This window comes from Crassostrea angulata, chromosome 3 (genome assembly GCF_025612915.1).
Source record: "Crassostrea angulata isolate pt1a10 chromosome 3, ASM2561291v2, whole genome shotgun sequence".
Taxonomy (NCBI): Eukaryota; Metazoa; Mollusca; class Bivalvia; order Ostreida; family Ostreidae; genus Magallana; species Magallana angulata.
In genome coordinates this window covers 38,488,560-38,504,196 of record NC_069113.1, presented here as the reverse complement: position 1 = coordinate 38,504,196, position 15,637 = coordinate 38,488,560, and the positions used below count along the sequence as shown (strand labels likewise).

The following is a 15,637-nucleotide window of genomic DNA, read 5'->3' as shown; positions in this document are numbered from 1 at the left end:
TATTTCTGCACTTCATTTATGTATTTAGTACCCGGTATATATACAACTGTTATTAATGAAAAAAAGTCTAACAGTCATAGATCTCAGATGTACATTGTACATAATCCAACGATGAACATAATCAGAAGTCTTATTTTTAATTTCAGAATTTTTGGACATTTTGAGAAACCACTTTTTTTGAGTCTGGTTAAACATATGGAGTCCAAGATTCTTAAATGTGGAGAATACTTGTTTAGAATAGGAGACCTAGATGACAGTATTTATGTGGTACAAGAGGGCCACATCAACGTCAAAATTTGTGAATCAGTAAGTATGTTATTCCAATGAAAGAATGCTAGCACTATAAAATCATCAAAGTACTGAAAGCCGGGCTCTTTTGGTGTGTCTTTATGCATATTGTGTGATAAAGACTGAAAATTAATCTCTCTCTCTCTCTCTCTCTCTCTTTCTCTCTCATAATTATGTTTTTAATGTCGGCAAAGCGTTGGAGAGCGACCAAATTTTGTAAGCAGCTACAAACAAAAATATATCTGTCTAGTAAAAAAAAAAGTTCAACAGTTACTGCCTTAAATTTTGCAACAAGCGTTATATATTCAATCCTCATTTCTTCAATGCGCAGCAAAGTAGTTCATAAAAATTCATGCACATTGTATGTATCAAAAATGCATAGTCTTGTTTTTAAAACAAGTTATTAATAAGAAAACTAAAAAAGATAGACAATTCTCTCGAAATTAGAATAAAAGAAACAAAATGCCAACACTTTTGACAAAACGTGGCTCTTTGTGTAACTATTTGGTATAGCGGAAGCTTTTACTTTGACGCTGTTAGGTTTTTTGTTTACTTGTGCTATTTATAGTAACATTGGCGATTTGCCTGCCTACAGCCAGGACTCTGCTTTCAGCAGAGCCCGGCTAAAAATCAAATCAATTGACCAATTAGGGGTCCTCAAGGTCGAGGCAACAGGATGATTGTACATTCATGTAAATAAACAATATGTACATGCAATAAACATCTTAGAGTTGGAAAAAGTTGTACGATTAAAAGGAGACAGACATAAACATCTATATTAATTATTATATACATTTGTCTAACAATGGAGTTATAATGGCTGAAAATCATCCACATGTATACTTTGCATTTAGCATTTATTTACCTGTATGATTCTGATACATATATTAAGTAAGAACCTTTCATGAATTTATTCACTCAACTTTAAAAAGTTTGTCTAAGTCTTTCTTTTGAGACTGCATGTGAACTGTCAAAAATGTATAATGTGAGATTTCATCCATTAGGATGGCACTAATTACCTGGTGAAGGAGGTTTGTCCCGGAGACAGTATTCATAGCTTACTGAGTGTATTGGATGTTCTGACGGTAATTTCTTGCTTATGCATTTTAAAATAACTTTTAAAATAGCAAAATGAAAAACAGTACAGGCAATATTAATATTTATGAAGCATATTAAGATACCCATGAATTGAGATTGTAAGCTTGAGAATTGTCTTGCAGGGGCATGCAGCACCATACAAAACAGTATCAGCACAGGCTGCCGAGGATTCCACAGTGCTTAAGTAAGCTCCTCACTCAGAATCTGTAGTTATACATTACATTGTTACAGTGAAATCATTGGGTGTGCCAAAATTTACATTATTGTACAGTTGAACTTTGATATCTTGAACACTCGTATCTCGAATACAATGGATATTTCGAAGTAATTTGTAAGTCCTAACCATTTGTTTTTTAGGCATTTACCCTTGATATCTCGAATACTTGGATATCTTAAAGTTTTTCAACAGTTCCATCTCGTTCGAGATAATGATGTTTAACTGTACTACCTTTGCTTAATGTTAGCAATAGCATGGCAAGGTTCTAGTTTACATGATTAAGAATTGGGGGCTCGGTGTCTTGCTTTTAATTCAACTCCTTGTTCAAATTTTGGTAAAGCACTACAGTATACCCAAGGCATATGCAATTCAGGCATTTTAGGAATTATAAATAAAATTAGAAATTAAATTGTGACCATGACCTTTTAAAGGTGAAAGTTAATGAATTGATAATTTCAAGGTCATTCATCAATAATAATTGGTTGCTTTCTAATTATTTTGCCTTAGTCTTGGGCATGGATTAAACATTTTCTCATTATTTTTTTTCTTCAGGTTACCAGCTATCGCTTTCCAGTCAATGTTTGATAGATTTCCAGAGTCGCTTGTTCGCATTGTACAGGTAATTAATATGTCAGCAAAAAAGTTGCTTTGAGGTATTACCCTATACATGATGTTTTTTGATCCTTATCAAAATATGGGAGTTTGAAAGGTCCAATTTTGTTTTCTGTGTAGATAACTCCACAATATTTGTGATAGGAATGTGGTTGTATAGGATGCAATATTCATAAGCCTTTCATGTTATTTATAACTGAGAGTTCCATGTAAGAAAAAAAAAGATCTATAATATTCAATTATTGTATTAAACATGTAATAGTCACTATTTCAATATTTCATGTTTAATGTCAAAACTTTATAATAAATTATTACATATCTGGTACATGTACATGAACTTTCAATATAATTATAACTGTATCTCATATGTCTATCCACTTGGTATTCTATGTTGCTATGGCATATTCCAGATAATTATGATCCGGCTCCAGAGAGTGACCTTCACAGCCTTACACAACTACCTGGGTCTCTCCAGTGAACTCATCAGCTCTGTAAGTACAGTCACACAGGTCTGACTCAATTAGATCAAGGACTTGACCTTATGTGTAGGTCCCTGGTTCTGCATTAAATTATATGTGTCACTTGATTAATTATAGTGATGTCTTTGACCAGGCTTAGGATACAGGGGTCATAAAACACTTATACAAGCTCAGGTTTGATCTCTGTCTAATTTTGCTCCTGTATATTTTTTAAATGAGATTGAGATAAGAAGGGGGCTCATCCAAGTTTTCTTGCCCCTGGGCTTGGTCAAAGGCATTGTTAAAACCGACAAGACTCAACATATTTTGATTACATGTATTATAAAATGATCATGAAAAATTGATTTGTACTATGTACTTCTTGCTTATTATCTCTGAGTGTGCTCTCGTTAATGTTTTTTGTTGCATTGCATAAAGAAGGAAGCTGTTGAAATTAATGAACAAGTACCGGTAGATTAATAGTTCTTGTGCGGATATATGTATAAATGATTCAAAATCATATGCAAGTTTTTCTACTTGGATTGTTTCAAGCTTTAGCTTAATGTGAGTGCTTTCTCTAAAGAAACAAGATGTAATGTTTGATGTCCCTTTTTCTAGCAACTTATCGAGGAACTTCATGCCATGAGAATGATCGGCCAAGCTAGCGCCAAACGACACAGCATCTGTGTTGTGTGTATCTGTGTTTAACTGATTTATTTCTCTTAGTATTAATTATTCCAATCCTTTGTGTATGCCAATTGCTATCAGTAATTTGTTACTTCAAAAAAGTTCATTTTTTCAAATGAAGTACAGAAATATTCTTTTCCTAAGATGCCTTTTTTTTTTTTTTACACTTTATCACCAAAACTGTTCAGATCTTTCGAGATGAAGAAAAATAGTCTTTTTCTTTTAGAACATTATTAGAAAAGATTTGCTGGTCAGGAATATATTATTATGCTGAATACAGTTGGCATACACAATTTCCTATTTAACCTCCATTAATCTTCACAAGGCTTTTGTGTGACTATTATGATCAGAATGCTGTGAACTGAAATGTAAGAAAAAGGAAAAGTTTACTCTGCCTCTTATGATTAATGAAAAAATAAATGAGACACATCTGCTCTTGTGAAATTTAATAATAATCAGAAAACATTGGCGGCAGAGGTTGTCCTGGGTAGATCCCATTTACAATACTTTGTAGGCTAGACCCTGCTCCATCTACCTCTACCATGTAATATTTGGTGGTCAGGTGTTTAAATACATGTAGGTGTGGAAATGATTGTTTTTGGAGTTTGTTTACTGTATACAGTGAAATATTTGCTCTCGTTTTATTTTCGCTATTTTCGCTCCTTTTGCTCTCGTTGTCAGCGGGCAAATTTAAGACTGGGTGAGCTCCAAAGTCTCAAATTATCTCTCTTTTAACACAACTGTGTCTGGGCGAATTCAAGACATTTGCAAGTGTATATGGGTGAAAATTGCATGGGGCGAAAATAACCCTGTATACAGAATCTACATGTACATATATATGCCATATACTACTAGTTTAAAGTTTTGTACTTCTAATTTATATGACAGACTTTGACTCTTTAAAAGTGGTACTTTTAGTATTACTTTTCTGCATGCAAGGTTGCAGAGCATATTTTCCAATTCAGTGTTTAATTTTATTTAATATATTTAGAAAGTTATTTGTAGTGCAGTACATCTATCAATATACATGAATGATCCTTTAATAATATTCATTTAAATAGATGTGTTTTAGTTGGGAAGGAAGTTTATTCAATCGAATTTTTTAAGTGTCACAAAGTTAACTTTAATATTTTTCTCAAGTAAATAAATTTTAGCATACTATGACATGTATAAATTGAATATAATACATGTAATGTCAATAAATTATGTGACAATAAACTACATAAAAATCATATAGTATACATAAATTATGTGATAATAAACTACATAACAATCATTTGAACGTACATATTTATAAACACACATTACAAGTGCAGTCAAACTTGGTAAATAATTTTGAACAATATCGGGAGTCAAGAGTGAAATGTGAAAGTAAGTTTGAAGTCCGAACTACTGTTCATGTATCTTGATATATCTCTTATCTTTTTCATATGGAATTTGAGATAAAAAGGTTGACTCGACAGATTAAAATGAAGAATTTCATAACACTGGATTAAAATTCTTGTTTTCACAAAGTTCCCTTAATTTGCAAATCATCTTATTTATATAGACCAGAATATCAGTCTGTTAGATTCACACAGTCACTATGAAGTAGAACACGGCTAGAATAACACAATAACTTTTTATTTCTGAATGAATAACCTTAATATGAAAAATTCATTCATTATTACAGACAGTTTGAAGATTTTTTCTTCTTCTTATTTTTCACGGATAATTTTGATCAATTGATTTATAACTTGCTGTGATGTGTGTTTTGTATCCTTTTTTTTTTTTAATTAAATCTTGGTTATTAATTTTGAAATTTAGATCAAGATGTTTCATTTCTTTCAAATTAATGTTGACATGAATTTGAATGTGTTGCCTAATCTCACAGATACCTACGTAGTACACTTTTGTTAATAATTTTTCTATTCATCATGTTTCCTGTACAGGTGACCCAGAAGGAGATGCGGACACTATCCGGGAGGTTCCAGTCCAGCCCCCACAAACAGCGCAGCAGTGTGAGGGACAGTAGCTGGCACCGGGACATCAGTGTGGACAGGGAGGAGCCCGGGCAGCGAGGAGCTCAGCTGGGGAGTGAGGGCAAGGATAAACTGGACGGTAAGATTGAGGGTGTCTTTCCATTTTGCCAAAATTCTGAAATTTGTATAGGTGACTGATTTTTGCTGGGTAGGAAATGGACTTTACACAGGTAATAAAATCCCAATGTTGGTGAACATGGTGAAATGGAAATAAGGAGTTCAGAATTTTGGTTAAGTGGAAGTTAACCAGATTGAAGATGTGTTGTGAAAAACAATCATTGCACAAGGCTCTGAGGTTCTTTGTTTTAAAGATTTTGCTTTCCATTTCTGGCAATGAAACAATCTGATTATCAAAATTGAATACATTTATATTTTCTTAACAAAGATGAAGTCTGGTAGGGACTTTTTCCAAAGAAAATTGAGCTGAAAACGTTATGTCTGGTAAATTATTGAATTTTTATGGTCTTGTCATTAAAGAGAGGTTTTAGATTTTAGAAATTGTGCAATGAATTTAAGGCAAAATAACCCTATGATAAGTCTCACAGAAAGAAATGATTATCATCCTTTCTGAGATATCGTCAAGTTAAAAAGAGATTTCCGTCAAATATTTTGACCACACGATGTATTTCAAATTGTCATTTGCTCTTTGTACAGGAGAAACGCATGATGACACAGACGGAGCGCTGACTGATTTTGCGGCTGCTGCACAGAGAGCCAGAATAAACAGTCTGGACCTAGAGACCAGTAAAGCTTCAGACGATCCAGTGAAGGTCATAGGTCATGTCCCAAGGTCACGGATGAAGAAGATGTCTGACACAGGAATGTACGTGTCACAGACGAGTGTGGACACGAGTGAAGAGGAGGCTCTGGAGTGTGCCAGAAAAGATCTTATCAAGCTGTTAAACTTACAGGTCTGTGTTAACGTATGCTGAGGATTTTCTCTATTTGAATTCTTAGGAGAACAGTGTTGTGTATGCAACTAATGACAGAATTAATTGCTGATCTAAGCAGTTTAAAGTATTTAGTATCATTTGTTGGTTTGGTAAACATTGAAAATGGATAATTCCTTATTTTATAGGATGAATCCCTTCTGGATGGGAGGTTGTCTTTGAGAAAATACAAGGCAGGAACCACAATTCTAAACCAAGGGGACCAGGTCAGGCAATGTTATAGATGTCAGCAGATTTTTCATTTATATCAAAATCATAAGTTTTGATTTAGAAAAAGAATTGTGAAGGGGTAAAATTTATGATAAACATGCATGGTTTGAGGCATTAGTTTTTCTTCATGGCTGTTATATTTTTTTTTAAGAAAGACATTGAAATTATTGTCACATTGATAAATTTTCTGGAAATGATAAAACGAGCAAATATTTCCATGTTACTGTACCAACAAGACTTGATTTCTATTTCTCTACAGACATGTTAAAGCTACATGCACCAATCAATGAAATGCGTATTTATAGACACAGTCACTCTAACATTGTTTAATTGGTTTTATTTTGTCGCTGAAAAGAAATTTGTTAATTGTCATTTATAAGATAATAATTATTGGAAACAGAGATAAGCCATCTGTTAAGTTCTGTTTTATGTCTCCCCTCCAGGATGCCAGTTTACTCTTTGTGGTGGCAGGAACTCTGAAACTTCTCCAGCAAGTGGTTGGCAAAGAACAAAAGGAGGTAATTATACTGCACCAATTTAGTCTTGACCCTCGACTGCTTCAGTATTCATTTTGTTTTATATGTCGTATCAATGTACTATTAAATGACTATACCAATAGAGCAAAATAGACTTGAGATATTTTTTATAATAGAAGCCAGCAGTTCTATTTTTCAGTCTCCAAAAAATAAATTATGCCTTTAATACATGTACAAAAAATAAGTAAACAACCAAAATAAGAAGACTTTACAATTGTTTTCAACATATCCTTAAAAAAAAAAGAAACGCAGGAATCTTTATTGATATTAATGTGATTTGATTGGTTGACAGGCTCTGCTGTTTAATGCGTACCCTGGGGAATTGGTAGGGGCCTTAGCCGTGCTGACCGGGGAGCCTTCCTTCTTCACCATCAGGTGTAAATACGAGTGTAGGCTAGTCTTGATCTCCAAGGAGGACTTCTACAGGTATTCCTTAGTCAGTAAGAAGCACAAACATAAGACATGATAAGTGTGTATTATTGTGTATCAATTCAACTTTTTATCCATTCAAAAAAATGAAATGAAAAACAGGTGAATAAAATTTGAGCACAATTTTAAAATCAAAAGAAAAACAAAGTATATTTGATGATATTCTATCTTGTGACTGAGGTAGTAATATTTGAAGTGTTAGTGCTGTAAAAAAAGATGTTGACTTTTGCAGCATTATGCAAGCCCAGCCTTCCGTTGTTCTGTCTTGCGCTCACACCTCTGTCGTCAGAATGACCCCGTTTGTTCGACAGATTGACTTTGCTTTGGACTGGATTCTTACTGAAGCCGGGAAAGCTCTATTTAGGTAACTCTAAAAGTGGAAATTAAAGGATTCTACAATTTCTTCTGTGCATGCTGCAAATGCATGCTAGGTCACAGTTTACAAATTTTTAAAAAGATGTAAAAGTTATATGTTCTTAGATTGTCTTTAAAATGTGGATTTAAATTAGATTAATTGGTCTGTTTGCTCAAAAATTAATTTGTAGCTTATGCTTTCATTTTGCTAATAGCTTTGAACGATGAAAATCTTATTTGTGTTTACAACTTTCTAATCTAAAAGGAAATCTCAATTGAAATCAAAACAGTCAATTAAACAGACTAGTCTGTTTTTTTCTCCATCAGTAGAAAAGGGCCCCCTCAAAGATAAAAAATGAGTCTAGTAACTCATTAATTCACAAAAACATTATTTTTGATTGGACCAGACAAGGAGACCAATCAGACCACATCTACATCGTCCTGACCGGTCGTCTTCGATCAGTCATCACCAAGGAGAATGGCAAGAAGGAGTTGGTGGGGGAGTATGGGCGGGGGGAGCTGGTGGGGATTGTGGAGGTGCTGACCGAGGCCAAGCGCACCACCACCGTCATGGCTGTCAGGTAAAAACAGCAACCTGTAACACCTCTAGTGCACTCTGTTTGCAGGGTAAATATTAATCTTCTTACAGGATTTATTGTTTTCAAAGCAAAATGTCTGTTGCAGGAGAAAAATTAATACATTTTTGGTATTTTTATCAAAAAGAGGTCGTTAGGTTATAGCTTATTTCACAGGATTATGTTATTTTACCTACATGTACATGTATTAAATGATTATGATATAAAGTTATGCTGGGGGGGGGGTTAACTTGACTAAAATGTACATCTGAGAGCAATAATTAATATCAAAATGGTTGATTCCTATTACAGAGACACAGAATGTGCAAAATTACCTGCAGAATTGTTGAACCTGATAAAGCGTAAATACCCACAGATTGTAACGCGACTGATCCACTTACTGGGAGAGAGACTCCTTGGACAACTACAGACTAAATCCACCACTTCATTCCCAATAGCAGGTCAGTTCTGGACATCTTTCTAAAAAATTAATCTCTCAGTTGTGCACTTTTTTCAGGTGAACACGTTTTTATGAATTCTTGTATAACCATCTGAAATCTATTGCATGTATATACAGTACAGGCAACGCGGATCCCGTGTTTCCCGCGCCCCGTCACGGTATAAACACATCGAGGTGATCGGCCAGGTGAGACAGGTATACCGCGTTCCCATCACGGTAAACTCATCATCTACCTGTCCCGCCACGGTAAAATTATCGATGGAAAAGTATCGTATACAAACGGGAGTTATCTCCCCGAGTGACAAATAAATTGCGTGTTTCTTTATATTAAATGACGATATTTAACCATATTTTGACAGAGATTATAATCGAAATACTTTGAGTCTTTTTTACTATTTTTTTTTAGTTCATAGCTATTAAATAAATTATTAAAGTATTTAATTTAATACTTGTGCAGCAATTGCAAATAAAATATTTTCGAATCCATTATCATATTTTAAGAAGGTCGTTAAATTAAAAATTATCATTGAAATGATTTAAATTGCCAATAAAATCATAAATGTGTACGCTGTGTGATTGTGTTTTCTTAACAATTAATTGGTCCGCCTACATTTGTATTGTTTGTTGTTGAAGTCCATGCGTGTCAACTAACGATTAGCAAGTGATTAAAAATTAGGGCTTCCTATAAAATTACCAGCCCGGTATTTTTAGCACGTTCTGTTCATTTCTTACAAGATCTTCTACGTGAAAAGAACATTTTTTGTGAATTCACGTTTTAGTGAATTTGTGTTGCGTTACTTTAAGTATGGCTACAAATATGTAAACCCGTTTCCCGTTTTCATAACTTTACCCCGCCACCATGAATGTCGAAGTTAACTTTATTTGACTTTAGTCCCAATTGTTTTACACAAAGGTGTGAAACCATCGCACTGACAGGAAATCGCTCTACGCTTGAACGCACAGAATACACAGGAATGAGACAGGTAGATAATCTGTGTAACGATTGACCAAGAAGAATTCTACATATTAAACAATTTTACTAATAGTTATATCAAATAATTGATTCATTTTACTGCGTTCTTTAATCGCTAAACGTGTTTAAGATGTTCCTTCCCGCAAAAAACCTCCTATATAAACTAAACGAGAGATAGAAAAAAAACACAACAAATTTAACTTTCCAAACCCAGTACTAGTATATCATGCATCACGAACATTATAAAAAAAACTTAACTGTTAGACATACTTCTTATTTTCTTTATTAAAAATAAAACTAATAGAAAGAAACTTTATCATGAGGGGAACACGTGGTAGAGCTAGCGGGCTGATTTGATTGACAGGTGCAGCACGTGGACTCAAATCTGAAATTGCATGATGGATTCAATCACAGTGTACCATATTCTTTTTATGGATACTTATTTTATGAATATTTAGTATTGGATATCAGTATATTTCACATAAGTGTACGTTAAATTACGCCTAAATGCCTCTCTCTCTCTCCCTCTCTCTCTCTCTCTCTCTCTCTTTCTCTCTCTCTCCAGTAAGGTGTTGTGCGATTAGACGAAGCCGTACGCGATATAGACTTTTTCTTTTGTCTTGAATAGGTGTGGAAAAACCTCAAGGGCATGTCGTTTTCTACCCTGAGTTTGTTAATCACTACATGTATACACAGAAAATGATCGTGACTTAAACTTTATATGTATACACAGGAAACGCATACTGACATAACACGTTATGATTCCACTGGGACGTATATACATCCCTGGATTCCATGTGCTTTAACGCAGCACCAACTTTATATATGAATGATAATTTTATTATTGAATGGAAAAATAGATTTATTAGTTGATTCCCGACATTTGTTCATTTCTCAATTTAAAACATACACATGTATTGACAGTTTTCGGTGCTATGCGTGTCAACTTATAAAATGAGAAGATGAAATTGCTCTGCATTCGTACGAGTTAATCTAATGAAAATATTTAGTTTTAAGATTGTTATAAAAACCGGATTATCAACTAATAGAAATAATAAATGAATAAAGCACGTCAAATACAAAGATATGTGTTCTTATTTACACATCACAAAATTTAACAGCGTAATACTCATGTTATGTTGTAATTCGAATGTAGTTTCCGATCTCATGAAATTCTATTTCATAAATATGATTTACTAACTTTATAATAATATGGACCACAATTTATTTACAATGCAGCTGTTATGCTTAAATCTGAAGTCGCATGTTTGACGTGGATTTACGCGACCCGCATTGCCTGTAATGTACAGTACAGGTAAAGTAACAACAACAAGCAGCAGCAGGAATAACGGTAAATCACACCGTCGCGGTGTCATCACGGTCGCAATCCATACCGCGATCAAAAACCGCGATGGTGTATCGCGGGAACGATAAAAATACCGTGACGGTAACGCGGGCCAATACGGGATCCGCGTTGCCTGTTCTGTACACACACACACACACACACACACACATACTCGTAAAGACATGAAACTCACTACACATGACTTTTCACCAGAAAGTCACTACACTATTTTCTAAGGGTCGTGAAGAAAAAATTTGAGCAAATTTATAAAAGACTGTCTACTCTTATTAGCCTAGGGGGCTGATAATTCGTAAATTCATTATATTAAAAATTTGGGTTTCCCCCTGAACTCCACTACATCAGACCACGTGACCCACCAGTTAGACACACATGATTCTCACTACATTGTCAGGTTTGAAATACACACATGAAACTGACTACTTACATTAATTTTACTTATTTGTCCCATCTTCTCATTATCAAATGATTTGATACACCATACATTCTTTGTACAGTTTCTAAAGAATTATAGCACACAAGTTTTGTGATTTATAGTGGATTTTAAATAACGTATGTGGCAACGCACTTTGAGAAAAGTACACACTTAAAAAATTAAAACGCGTTATACTTAGGACTAAGCAAACACAGTTTGAAAAAAAAAAATTCAAAGTGTGTTATGAAGGAACTTCAACATTTTTTATTATCGAAACACTTAACGCACTTTGAAAAAATATGTTAAAATAAAAAAACCTGGAATTGAATTTCTAATTTGCTGATAGTATGATGAATTGTTAACACTAGTAAATCTCATTAACCGTCTTTGAGAACGGGGGTGGGTGTGGGTTAACCAATCATACAGGTCAATTACCAGTGCATCATTTACTAGTAATTGATTTCAGGAAGAAGGTTGCCTACCCCTTATCTTTTTATCCAAAACGTATGATATTCAGCAACTTGAAGTAAACGTTTCTGATATAGCCCAATGTATCAGATAAGAAGTACATTAATTTTGCTGCATAGACAAAAAAGGAAAAGGCAATTGCTACGCGATGCAGTTTATATCATATTTGGATAATTTAAAACTCCTGATTTGTTCTTGTGTAAATTGTCAAACTACGTAAGCTTATGAGAAAAAAATTCTAATCGAGAACTGTTTATAAAGTAAGCTGAGAATGCATTGGGTTCTTTGTTTTTAAATATATCCCATTGAGCTAAACAATATCAAACCAAGGTTAAAACAATCAGTTATTGTATATCAATAAAAGTATCAATTATTTGGACCAAATTCTGAACAGTTTTTTTAAAATATCGACGATATCAACGCACTTTGAAAAAAAATTAAAAGCGCGTTTAACTGGTTCCAAAATTACTAGTAACACACTTTGATTTATTTTCAAAGTGCGAAATATTTCAAGGTGCATGTAACAAACCTATAAATCTTTGAATAAACCCAATTATTTGTTTTTCAATTATTTTTTTAATTTTTGAATAGCTAAAACCGAATGTTGTTATTAGAACAACTAATGGACCGTGGCAGTTTAGTTATTGAAAGAGAAATCTTATCACAGGCCACGTACTTCTACCTACATGTACATGTATATCACACGCATATACAAGCATCCATCATCTTTCATTTTCAGCCAAAGCTGTATGGTTATTTAAAGACAGATTGACGGCACAACTACTGAGTAGAACACTAGTTTTAATGGTGAAATTACAGATTATGATATAAAAATTCATGCAATTATTCACACCAAAATGCTCAATCACATGGATTATTTCTACATAATATTGCAAGGCATAAACAAAAACAAGATCATGCATTAGCTAAGCTTATTTCATGCTAGGATCTAGAGGGAGGTCAGGGAGGTCTGGACCCCCCCCCCCCCCTTGCAAAATTCAAATTTCTTTAAATTACGTTATAAAATTACCAAAAATATGCCTGGGACCCCCCCCCCCCCCCCCTCCGGACAAACTCAAATAACCGTCCGACCCCCCTGAAGTTTTTTTTGGATCCGCGCATGTATTTTTTTGACGTAGTGATGTTGATACATTAAATAAAAATGAATATCAATGATTATGAAAGTAATTAAGACATAACATTAGACTCTGACTTTTTATTGAGTATTACTAAAACATCTAAATATTAATATGAACAAGGCAATATGATCGTTTAGGAACATTAAAACAGCAAAATATGTACATTGTGTAACCCAACTTTCAATGCTACTGAATTTACACGTACATGTACACGTAAAAAGTGTATTGATTCTCTCATATCATCATTTTGGGAGAATACATGAAACCACACGATTAATAAAAAATGTACCAGAATTTCATTATCATTTCTAAACCAGTATTGATTAAAACAATATTCATGGCGTAGATTTTTTTTCCGTTGACACTATTGGTCCTCAATCGTCTATCTAGGAAGTTAACCTTTGTCTGAACACTGGTGCTGCAACACAAAAATGCTTGTCAAAATAATAATTCTGAGAATGTGTTTCATCTCTGTAAAGCAAGACTTTTAAGTGTACTTTTTTCAGATTTTATGCAATACTAAAAGGTATCACTACTCACTCTCTCTCTATATATCTATCTTTCTCTTTCTCTCTCTCTGTCCCTCTCTCTCATAACTATCAATGAAAAACACATGTAGAGGCATTAAGTTAAAAATTCACTTTAAACTTTAAATTCACACACTATCTCCCTCTCTCTCTATTTTAACTTTTCCCTATCTCTCAATTTTTTTTTATGCCTTAACTCAGTTCATAGGGGCATCGTATCCGCTCTACACTCTATGACATATATATAAATAATATAATATAATATAGATAATAATCTCTCTCTCTCTCTCTCTCTCTCTCTCTCTCTCTCTCTCTCTCTCTCTCTCTCTCTCTCGTGCATATTTCTTTTTAAGAAAGAACATTAAATTTATACATTTACCTTAATATGTATAATCTTAGACAATGGCTTTTCCATGTGAGACAAACACTTTTCTCAGGAAACCTCATGTAGCTTGGATATTTTTCCTGAAAGCATAAGACAACAATAAACATAAAAAAACATTTTGTTTACTTTTTTTTACTCTTCATAAAAAAAGGTTATGTTTTGTTATACAAGGAAGTTTTAAGAAATGTATAATTGACCTTTATAAAAGTGTTCAAATATTGTAGCTGTTATTATGTTCTACATTCTCTCTCTCTCTCTCTCTCTCTCTCTCTCTCTCTCTCTCTCTCTCTCTCTCTCTCTCTCTCTCTCTCTCTCTCATTTGAACACATTTCTTTTATAAGTCCTCTCACTCCCTCTCTACCTTTTGCAAAAATGTATTGGTCTCTAACTTTGTTTCTATCAATTTCACTGACTTTTCTCTCTCTCTCTCTCTCTCTCTCTCTCTCTCTCTCTCTCTCTCTCTCTCTCTCTCTCTCTAATTGCCATCACATTTAGTTATTTACACACATGTAGTGACATTCAGGTAAAGTATCTCAATAGAATAAAAATCCCTTGATTTCAACAAAATGTTTTAATAAGTCCTCTTACTTCCTCTCTCTCTTCCGCTTTAATTTCTTTATCTTTAACTTATTTTCTATCAACTTCTTTCTCTCTTTTCATTATTTACACACACGTAGTGACATTCAGGTAAAGTACCTCAATAAATAACAAAGAAATTGCCTCCTTTGAAGAAAAAGCTGTAATAAGTCCTCCCACTTCCTCTCTCCCTTTCGATCTAATTCCTTTATCTCTTATTTCTATCAATTTCTCTGACTTTTTCAAACAGACATCACATGTCGTTATTTACACACATGTAGTGACATTCAGGTAAAATATCTAAATTAAAAAACATGTTTAATTTAAACAAAATTTTATAATTCCTCTCTCTTCCTCTCTCCCTTTTGATCTAATTCCTTTAGTGTCTCTCTCTCTCTCTCTCTCTCTCTCTCTCTCTCTCTCTAATTGACATCACATTTAGTTATTTACACACATGTAGTGACATTCAGGTAAAGTATCTCAATAGAATAAAAATCCCTTGATTTCAACAAAATGTTTTAATAAGTCCTCTTACTTCCTCTCTCTCTTCCGCTTTAATTTCTTTATCTTTAACTTATTTTCTATCAACTTCTTTCTCTCTTTTCATTATTTACACACGTGACATTCAGGTAAAGTACCTCAATAAATAACAAAGAAATTGCCTCCTTTGAAGAAAAAGCTGTAATAAGTCCTCCCACTTCCTCTCTCCCTTTCGATCTAATTCCTTTATCTCTTATTTCTATCAATTTCTCTGACTTTTTCAAACAGACATCACATGTCGTTATTTACACACATGTAGTGACATTCAGGTAAAATATCTAAATTAAAAAACATGTTTTATTTAAACAAAATTTTATAATTCCTCTCTCTTCCTCTCTCCCTTTTGATCTAATTCC

General features: G+C 33.7%; 1 protein-coding gene and 1 long non-coding RNA gene across 6 annotated transcripts in view; one reads left to right on the top strand and one right to left on the bottom strand.

Moving 5' to 3' along the window:
* The window catches only part of LOC128175527 (patatin-like phospholipase domain-containing protein 7), a 55,568-nt gene that overhangs the window by 8,790 nt on the left and 31,141 nt on the right, over nucleotides 1–15,637 (top strand). For 4 of the 5 annotated variants that reach the window (XM_052841223.1, XM_052841221.1, XM_052841220.1 and 1 more), the window contains 14 exons: nucleotides 147–306; nucleotides 1,293–1,373; nucleotides 1,509–1,570; nucleotides 2,156–2,222; nucleotides 2,626–2,706; nucleotides 3,292–3,363; nucleotides 5,292–5,460; nucleotides 6,036–6,292; nucleotides 6,460–6,537; nucleotides 6,985–7,059; nucleotides 7,370–7,503; nucleotides 7,739–7,870; nucleotides 8,268–8,441; nucleotides 8,748–8,896. In XM_052841223.1, the coding sequence (XP_052697183.1) occupies nucleotides 147–306; nucleotides 1,293–1,373; nucleotides 1,509–1,570; nucleotides 2,156–2,222; nucleotides 2,626–2,706; nucleotides 3,292–3,363; nucleotides 5,292–5,460; nucleotides 6,036–6,292; nucleotides 6,460–6,537; nucleotides 6,985–7,059; nucleotides 7,370–7,503; nucleotides 7,739–7,870; nucleotides 8,268–8,441; nucleotides 8,748–8,896 (1,691 nt within the window). The remainder of the gene's footprint in view (nucleotides 1–146; nucleotides 307–1,292; nucleotides 1,374–1,508; nucleotides 1,571–2,155; nucleotides 2,223–2,625; nucleotides 2,707–3,291; nucleotides 3,364–5,291; nucleotides 5,461–6,035; nucleotides 6,293–6,459; nucleotides 6,538–6,984; nucleotides 7,060–7,369; nucleotides 7,504–7,738; nucleotides 7,871–8,267; nucleotides 8,442–8,747; nucleotides 8,897–15,637) is intronic. The other variant, XM_052841225.1, reaches the window with a different exon arrangement.
* Nucleotides 13,184–15,637, bottom strand: part of LOC128175528 (uncharacterized) — an 18,762-nt gene continuing 16,308 nt past the window's right edge. Inside the window, exons 3-4 of the long non-coding RNA XR_008242695.1 lie at nucleotides 14,160–14,245; nucleotides 13,184–13,671 (exon numbers count right to left, since the gene is read on the bottom strand). This is a non-coding gene — a long non-coding RNA (uncharacterized LOC128175528). The remainder of the gene's footprint in view (nucleotides 13,672–14,159; nucleotides 14,246–15,637) is intronic.